The 8217-nt window shown below is 56.0% G+C and overlaps 2 protein-coding genes across 3 annotated transcripts in view; both read left to right on the plus strand.

Annotated features, from left to right (window-relative positions):
• The window catches only part of LOC105886643 (fas-binding factor 1-like), a 9059-nt gene extending 8888 nt beyond the window's left edge, over positions 1-171 (plus strand). The window contains exon 9 of the mRNA XM_012802841.1: positions 160-171. Within this exon, the coding sequence (XP_012658295.1) occupies positions 160-171 (12 nt within the window). The remainder of the gene's footprint in view (positions 1-159) is intronic.
• The window catches only part of LOC100951750 (fas-binding factor 1), a 12182-nt gene continuing 3971 nt past the window's right edge, over positions 7-8217 (plus strand). Inside the window, exons 1-14 of one of the 2 annotated variants that reach the window (XM_012803109.2) lie at positions 7-1163; positions 1452-1540; positions 1677-1735; positions 2553-2696; positions 2880-2980; positions 3129-3335; positions 4060-4167; positions 4244-4383; positions 4460-4578; positions 5480-5602; positions 5688-5873; positions 6190-6456; positions 6533-6670; positions 6772-6889. In XM_012803109.2, the coding sequence (XP_012658563.1) occupies positions 1045-1163; positions 1452-1540; positions 1677-1735; positions 2553-2696; positions 2880-2980; positions 3129-3335; positions 4060-4167; positions 4244-4383; positions 4460-4578; positions 5480-5602; positions 5688-5873; positions 6190-6456; positions 6533-6670; positions 6772-6889 (1918 nt within the window). In that variant the 5' untranslated portion in view covers positions 7-1044. The remainder of the gene's footprint in view (positions 1164-1451; positions 1541-1676; positions 1736-2552; positions 2697-2879; positions 2981-3128; positions 3336-4059; positions 4168-4243; positions 4384-4459; positions 4579-5479; positions 5603-5687; positions 5874-6189; positions 6457-6532; positions 6671-6771; positions 6890-8217) is intronic. The other variant, XM_012803110.2, reaches the window with a different exon arrangement.

Here is an 8217-nt window from a genome sequence, read left to right on the forward strand (position 1 = left end):
TGTCCAGTGGAGGGAGGACCAGGTGGGGCTTCAAGGGCCCAGCTTGCCTGCTGAAGCCTCCGTTGGGAGTACCACAGTGTACATGACCACAGGGCCAAGGACTCCTCTCAGCTGCCTTCTCCTCTTGGGCACTGCAGAGCTTCTGGCTCCATGACCCAGGTGCAGACATGAGGGGTCTAGGGGGTTGTTCACATTTATGCCCTGACTGCCTTGGGACAGGGCTGACTTGACTGGGCAAGAGAAGAGAGAGGATATCCTGAAATGGCAGAAACAACCTCTGAGCAGGGTTCCTTGAGCGACAACCCTAGTGCCCAAACTGTTGGCACTTCTGCCAACCCTAGCTTAACCATGGCATGTGGAGTTGAGATGTCCTTGTGCCCTTGGTGAGTGTTAGGCATTCCCAAGGGAGGCCCCATAGTAACAATCCTGTGAGGCAGGACAGTGAGTGACCTCTGAGGGCAGGAGGGCAGAAAGGGACTGGCAAGCCAGGAGATTCAGGGGAAGAAAGGTGCACCACGGCCAGAGCCAAGGGGAGCAATTTGTGACAGCCCAGGGACATCACCCAGTCCTGGGGTGGGTGTGAGGTCAGGAGAGCACTTTAACTTTGACCTGAAGCTGAGACCAAAACAGAAAAGACCCTGCACCCTGGCTGACCCTGAGAGTTAAGGAGAGCAGGGGAAATGATGGAAAAGTGTCACAAAAGGTGGTTGGACCTGGGAGGAGGTTGAGCAGAGCCTCAGTCCAAAGCTGAGCCAAACCCCTAGGGCCAAAACAAGACTCTGAACTTGAGTTTAACTCTGGTGAACATCAGGCATCCACTGGCAGTCTGTGGTCAGCATCCATTCACGTGCCACAGTGGTCGCTGAAGTGGGAGAGGGAAAGGAAGGGAAGGGAAGCCTATAAATCCAGGAGCTCAGACTTGGAAGGACTCCTCGAGATGCAACAGTAGGAGCTGGAAGAGGGTCAGCCAGGAGCTTCACACTTGGAGCTTGTCCTGGCGCCATCTTCATCTGCCTAACCTGGGCCTCTGTCATTTCTCCTTTGATGTCACCTCGGCTCAGCCATCCTGCTGCCAGTGCTCAGGGGCTCCAGCAGGCAGCTGCTGGACGAACCTCGGGAACAACAGCTAGAGAAATGCCGCCTGCCAGGCCTGACACCTCAGGGTACGTCCGCAGCCAAGCTGAGCAAGAGAGGTGTGGTGGGCAGCATAGGTTTAGAGATGGACAACAGACCACCGTATAGAGATCTGGACACCTGGGTCAGGCCTGCTAATGGAAGAGCTTTGTGAGGCAGAGTCCCCACCCCCTTCACCAGCAACCAGCACAGCTGAGACACCTTCCCTTTTAGTCAGCTACCAGCCACCAGTATTTCCAGTCATATTTGAACTTAAAGTTCCCCATGTCCTATGCAGTTCTGGCTGTTCACGTTGGCCCCCATCCATGTGTCCTCAGCTCCCCCATCACTTGGAACCAGGCCACCTCAGCCCTCCCTGCAGGTGTCCCAAGGAAGGGAACAGCCCTTGGAGAGCTCTCCAGCACCGGTTTGTTTTCTGCCTTGTATGGGGGTCTAACAGTGGGTGAGGAAAGGGTGCATTGGGTTGCATTTGTGGCCCTTCCTGGACACACAGGCTCAGAGCTCTGAGCCTCCTGCTCATTTCTCTGCTTTTGATTTTTCAGAGCCTGCTGCTGGTGTCCCAAGATCCCAGGAACCCACAGGGCTTCCTGCACCTGTCCAGGTAGGCAGGTGGACAGGCAGGGATAGATCTTAGGCCTGGGGAGTGATCCTCTGGTGCTCAGAGGCAGCATCCACACTTTGGCCTGACAAGCTGCCAGGAAGAAAGTGTCAGACATACAAAACATGATGCCAGCCTGTCCACCCTGGAATTCCCTCTAGCATGTCCCTGAACTTTTAGCCTTGCTACTCCCAGGCACAGTCAGATGTTAATTTGCCAGGCTCAGTAGGGAATTAGAAGTCACAGCCAGATAGGAGAGCTGCAGGGGTCCTGTTGTTTGGTCTAGAAACCCTCCTTCATCCCTACCGTCCTCCCACCACCTCCCTATCTCTGTTTCCTGGGTGTGGCAGTCCCCTCTTATACCTGGGCCTGGGAGGTATGGCCCCCAGGAGCATGTCTCAGGGAGATGGTGGGTAGGGGCAGCTGGCAGGATCCAGATTAGTGTCAGCATGTACCCTTCAGTCCTGACACACAACACCAGGGACAGAAGCTTTTGTTTAGTTGAGATTGCTGGGATGTGGCTGTTTGTCGTAGAAGCTGGAGATCACACTTGGGAGGACATAGTTCTTAGGCAAGGGGGAACCCCATTTTCCTGACTAGACCTAAAGGGGGAAGTGTGATACTTTCTGCTCAGCTGCAGTGACTGTGACTCTCCAAGGTCTCATTCTTGGCCATGTACTGTGATGGCCTTGTCCCCTATCTGTAGCCAAGGATCAGGTGCAGGGCCCAGGGCCCAGTGAGCAAAAGGGCCAGGAGGTGGCTGAGCTTAGCTGGCTCCCTGTCCCATTCCTCACTTGGAGTACCTCATCTTCTCCTGTAGTCCCTGCTCCCAGAATCCCTGCTGCCAGGCACAGGATACCAGATGCCGCTCCTGGCCGCACAGACACAGCTTCAGAGCAGCACTGCCCAGCTCCAGGCTGAGCTGCTGCAAAGCCAGGTGCAGCTGGCTGAGCTGGCGGCCCAGGTGAGAAGCAAAGGGGCATCTGGTGGGTGGGACAGGGTTGCAGCAGGAGGGCATCATTGGGAGTGGCTGGAGGCTTCCCCCAGAAGCAGGAGGAACCATGAGCACAAAGGAGCACGAAGCAGAGACCTTGTGCTGGGACTTGCTGGAATGTCCTTCTACCCTGGGCCTCCTGCCATCTTCCAGGTGCGGAAACTGGAGCTAGAGCGGGCCCAGCACAAGCTGCTGCTGGAGAGTTTGCAGCAGAGGCAGCAGGCGGACTTAGAGCTCATTGAGAGCGCACACAGGTACCCAGCTCTTGCCTATGGCTTGTCTGGGCTTCCTAGAGCTCACATCTTGCCCCAGGTCTGCCTCAGATCTCCACACTGACCCCAGAGGCCTTTTAGGTGGTAGCTGTCTGGCTCTGAGCCCCACCGCTGGATGTTCTGTTGGCAGAAGCCGCATCAAGGTGCTAGAAACATCTTACCAGCAACGGGAGGAGCGGCTCCGGAGAGAGAATGAGGAACTGTCAGCTCGGTATCTGTCACACTGCCAGGAGGCTGAGGAGGCCCGCGCTGAACTCACAGCCCAGCACCAGCGGCGGCTGGCAGCTGCTGAGCAGGAGAGGGACCAGGAGATGGAGCGGCTGCGGGAGCTACAGCGGTGAGGCCCTGAGACCAGGGAGCACGCCCACCACGATTGGCCAGAAGGGAGTAATCCCTGGAGCCCTAAGCTAAAACTCAGCAGCTTTGGACTGGGAGTCTGAGCCCTTCCTTCCCAGCCCACTGAGGTGAGGGCCGAGTGCTGAGTGCACTAACATGGCGCCACCATGGGTGTGGTGTCACCTGTCCTTATAAAAGCACAGGGGTACCCACAAGGCCTGGGCATCACTGGCTAGGCAGGTGTGGCAGCAGTAAGCACCTGAGGGGCTAATGAAGCACCAGTTAGTCGACATACCTGCTCACCCAGTTAGAGGCTAGGGACTAGAGGCCCAGGGAAAGGTCTGCTCCTGGGTGTCCCATGTTGATAACGGTTGTCTCTCTAGATGAGGATGATACCTCAGGTAGTTAAAGGTCAGCAAAGGCAGAGCAGGTCTTCTGAGACAGCTCAGATGAGCCAGACACAGGGTCATGCACTTCTGTGTGAAGTGTCCTTTGAGGTATAACAGGGAGTCTCCACCTTGGAGAGTGCACGTAGCCCTGAGGCTCCCAGACAGGTACGACAGAGGAGCTGGGGGCACTGGGGCAGTGCCTTCAGGAGGAGAGGCCTAGTCAGCAGGGCAGCTCAGAGGCACACCCTACAAGGGACAGAAGCTTCCTCGGCGTTCACCGTAACGCTCGAGCTGTCCTGTTAAGAGTGGCCTGGGCCTTCCCACCCGGCCCCTCAGGGCGTCCATCCAGGAGATGCGCAAGGACCACGAGGAGCAGCTGCAGCGGCTGAAGCTGCTGAAGGACCGAGAGATCGATGCGGTCACCAGTGCTACCTCCCACACACGGTACATGCACCACTGGGCCCTGTGCACCTGAGGGGGGTGGGGGTGCCCAGGATGGGCTGACCTGATCTTCTTCCAGGTCCCTTAACGGCATCATTGAGCAGATGGAGAGGTTCTCTAGCAACCTGAGTGAGCTGTCCTCTCGTGTGGAAGCCTCACACCTCGCCACCTCCCAGGAGTGGGAGCTGGGGACACGGCACCGAGACGAGCAGCTGCGAGGTACCCCCATCCCAGGCTCTCGGGCCCCCTTGGTGGGAAGATGGGTGGGCTGTGAACCACTGTGGGCTGCCCCCAGCACTGCAGGAGCGGCTGGGCCGGCAGCAACGGGACATGGAGGAGGAGCGGAGCCAGCTGCAGGAAGTCATCAGGAAGATGGAGACGCGGCTGAGCGAGCAGAGCCGGCTTCTGGAGCAGGTGAGGCCCGTGGTCCTGCCTCAGGCTCTCTCCCCGGGACACCTGCAGGCTTGGCAGGGACTTTCCCTGACCTCACCTCCTCAAAGCCAGCCAGTTCCTGAGGCTCACCTCTCCTCTGAATGTCCCTCCTACCCTTCTTGCTTCTGCATTTTCTCAGCCCCAGCCCGGGCCTCAGCACTGCTACTCTGAGCACGCAGGGGCCACCTGGCTGGGCCCCCCACCCGCACACTCCCTGCTCTCTACCAACACAGGCCTCTTGGCCACCCTCTGCAGTCTACCCACCCCCGTCTGTCATACATCCCACTTTTCCTCTGGCTACACATCTGTCACATCAGCTGATGCCTGTGACATCAGGTGGGACAGATACTCTTGCGGATTAAATGTCATTCCCTCCATTTCAGCTGGGACTCGTAATTGAACTCCTTACATGTCTTCCGCATATAAGATCAAGCTTTATTTAGAAAAAGTTGCCTACTAGCCAGAGATGTCCACTGATGACATAATCTGTGTCTGGTAGGCAGACCACCATAGATATAAGATGCTTGTGGGCTGTGAACCATATTTACTCATTCCATCACTCGGTAACTGTGTTGAGCACCTGCCTTAGGCCAGGCATAGTTGAGCTCTCACCTCGTCCTGATGAGTCAGGAGGCAAGGATGTTACTGTTCTTTGGCCCTGTTGAGCCATTACCCCTGTACAGTTGGCTGAGTTGACATCCCTCATAGTGGCTGGGCCCTACCATTCTTCCCAGGTACCCCTCTTCTTGCACCTCTTTGAGAAGGAGGTTTCTGTGGCATAGCATGGGAGATGTGGGTGGGTTTGCACAGCGACTGAGGAAGCAGCCAGGCCTGCTCCTTGGGTATGGGGCACACACCCTCAGCCCTGGCCTGGGTTCTGCAGGAACGATGGCGAGTGAACGCTGAGCAGTCCAAGGTGGAGTCCATGCAGCACTCTCTTGAGGAGCAAAGGAAGGTCATGGCCCAGCAGACAGCCATGGAGAGGGCAGAGCTAGAGCGGGCCAAGGTGAGTTCAGCCACCGCACTCAGCTGCTGATGCAGCCATTGTGCCCAGGGACACTCACCCTGTGTGCTCACCCTCCATGTCCCAGAGTGCCCTGCTGGAGGAGCAAAAGTCCGTCATGCACAAGTGTGGGGAGGAACGCCGGCGCCTGGCCACCGAGTGGGCTGAGTTCTTCACACAACAGCAGCTAAGTAAGGAGCGGGCTGAGCGCCAGGTGGAGCGGGCACTGCAGGTGGACACCCAGCGGGAGAGTACCCTCGTCAGCCTGGCCAAGGTAAGATCCGAGCCTCATCTGGATGCCTTCTGAGAGAAGAAAGTGGCGCACACACCATAGCATAGAGGGAGTAACACAGGACAATGCAGGCACACAAATACCTTCCTTGTATTTCCCTAAGTACTTTATACACATCTCATTCGTCCTCATCATAGTCCTATGACTGAAATCATTTAAAATGAGACTGAGGTTCAGAGAAGCTGTGTCTGCCACAGTTATGTGGCTTGTGTGAGCAGCTCCTTGGCTTGGCCACGGGCCTCTCTGGTCCCTCCCCCCAATCTCCCCAGGAGTCCCTTGCTCCACCTCTGTTTCCCAGGAGCAGGGTGGACAAAGGGTGCCTCAGAATCCTGTGCAAAGCACAGCTTGGCTCCTGAAAGACAATGCAGCGGGGTCCTGTTATCTGCAGGAACAGGCTGAGCTAAAGATCAAGGCCAACGAGCTCCGGGTCAAGGAGGAACAGCTGGCGGCTGAGAGGGAGGCCCTGGAACGGGAGCGGCAGGAGCTGCGGTTGGAGAAGGAGAGGGTCAGTGCCACTGCCCTGCGCATCCGGCTCCGTTCCGAGGAGGTGGAAAGCATGAGCAAGGTGTGGCATGGGCATGTGGGCATATGGCATGGCTCCTGCCACCCTGGTCAGCCCTGACCCAGGCGCCCTTCCGCAGGTGGCCTCGGAGAAATATGAGGAGGGGGAGCGGGCACTGTGCCAGGCCCGGCAGGTGCAGGCTGAGCAGCAGGCCCGACTGCAGGTGGTGCAACAGCAGCAGGAACGGCTGCGGCAGCAGGAACAGAATATGCACCAGGCAAGGTTCCTCCCACCTCCACCTCCCCAGCCCAGCTGCTCCAGACCCCCCAGCCTGTCACCCTCACAGCTGTGTCCTTCTCTCTGGGGGCGTGGACACAGGAGCACCTGAGTCTAGCCCAACAGAGGCAGCAGTTAGACCGAATGCGACGGGACCTGCCCGCCAGCCTCTCAGGACTGCTCCCCAACACCCAGGGCCTGGCAGCTTCCAGCCTGAGTGGTAAGTTACCCCAGAGGGAAGGGACAGAGCCTCAGCTGGCTTAGTTGGCAGCACCCAGGACATCATTCAGCCACTCAAGTTAGGGATCAGCTGAGTATTAAAGTCATCTTGTTATTTTTTTTTTACATAAGCAATACATGCTTAATTATAGAGAAATAAATCAGAAATGGGGTGGGGGAATGGACTTTTTAAAACATTGCCCAGGAGTAGTGGCTCACTCCTGTAAATCCTGCACTTTGGGAGGCCAGCCAAGTTTAGAGGATTGCTTGAGGCCAAGAATTCAACCAGCCTGGGCAACGTAGTAAGATACCCTCTCTATAAAAATTAGAAAAATTAGCTAGGCATAGTGATGTACACCTATAGGCCCAGCTACACTGTAGGACCACCTGAGCCCAGACATTTGAAGTTTCAGTGAGCTGTGAGGGCACCACTGCACTCCAGCCTGGGCCACAGAGTAAGACCATTTCTTTTTTTTTTTTTTTTTGAGACAGAGTCTCACTCAGTTGCCCTTGGTAGAGTGCCAGGACATCACAGCTCCACAGCAACCTCTAACTCTTGGGCTTAAGCAATTCTATTGCCTCAGCCTCCTGAGTAGCTGAGACTACAGATACCCACCACAACACCCAACTATTTGGGTTGCAGTTGCCACTGCTGTTTTAACTGGCTGGGGCCAGGTTCGAACCCACCACCCTCAGTATATGGGACTGGCACCCTACCCACTGAGCCACAGGCACTGCCCAAGACACCATTTCTTTTTTCTTTTTTTTTTCTTAGAGACAGAGTATCACTTTGTCGCCCTCGGTAGAGTGCTGTGGCATCATAGCTTACAGCAACCTCCAGCTCCTGGGCTTAGGTGATTCTCCTGCCTAAGCCTCCAGAGTAGCTGGGACCAGAGTTGCCCGCCACAATGCCTGGCCATATTTTTGCTGCAGTTTGGCCAGGGCCGAGTTTGAACTGGCCACCCTCAGTATATGGGGCCGGCGCCCCACTCACTGAGCTACAGGCACCACCCAAGATACCACTTCTTAAAAAACAAAACAAAACAAAAAAATTTCCTTGGCTTAGCACCTATAACTCAGAGGCTAGGGCTCCAGCCACATACACCAAAGCTGGTGGGTTCAAATCCAGCCCGGGCCTACCAAACAACAATGATAACTACAACCAAAAAATAGCCAGGTGTTGTGGCGGGTGCCTATAGTTCCAGCTACTTGGGAGGCTGAGGTAAGAAAATCGCTTTAAGCCCAAGAGTTTGAGGTTGCTATGAGCTGTGACACCACAGCACTCTACCGAGGGCAACAAAATGAGACTGTCTCAAAAAAAAAAAAAAA

Source organism: Otolemur garnettii, unplaced genomic scaffold, assembly GCF_000181295.1.
Source record: "Otolemur garnettii isolate 467f Iridium unplaced genomic scaffold, OtoGar3 scaffold00018, whole genome shotgun sequence".
Classification (NCBI taxonomy): Eukaryota; Metazoa; Chordata; class Mammalia; order Primates; family Galagidae; genus Otolemur; species Otolemur garnettii.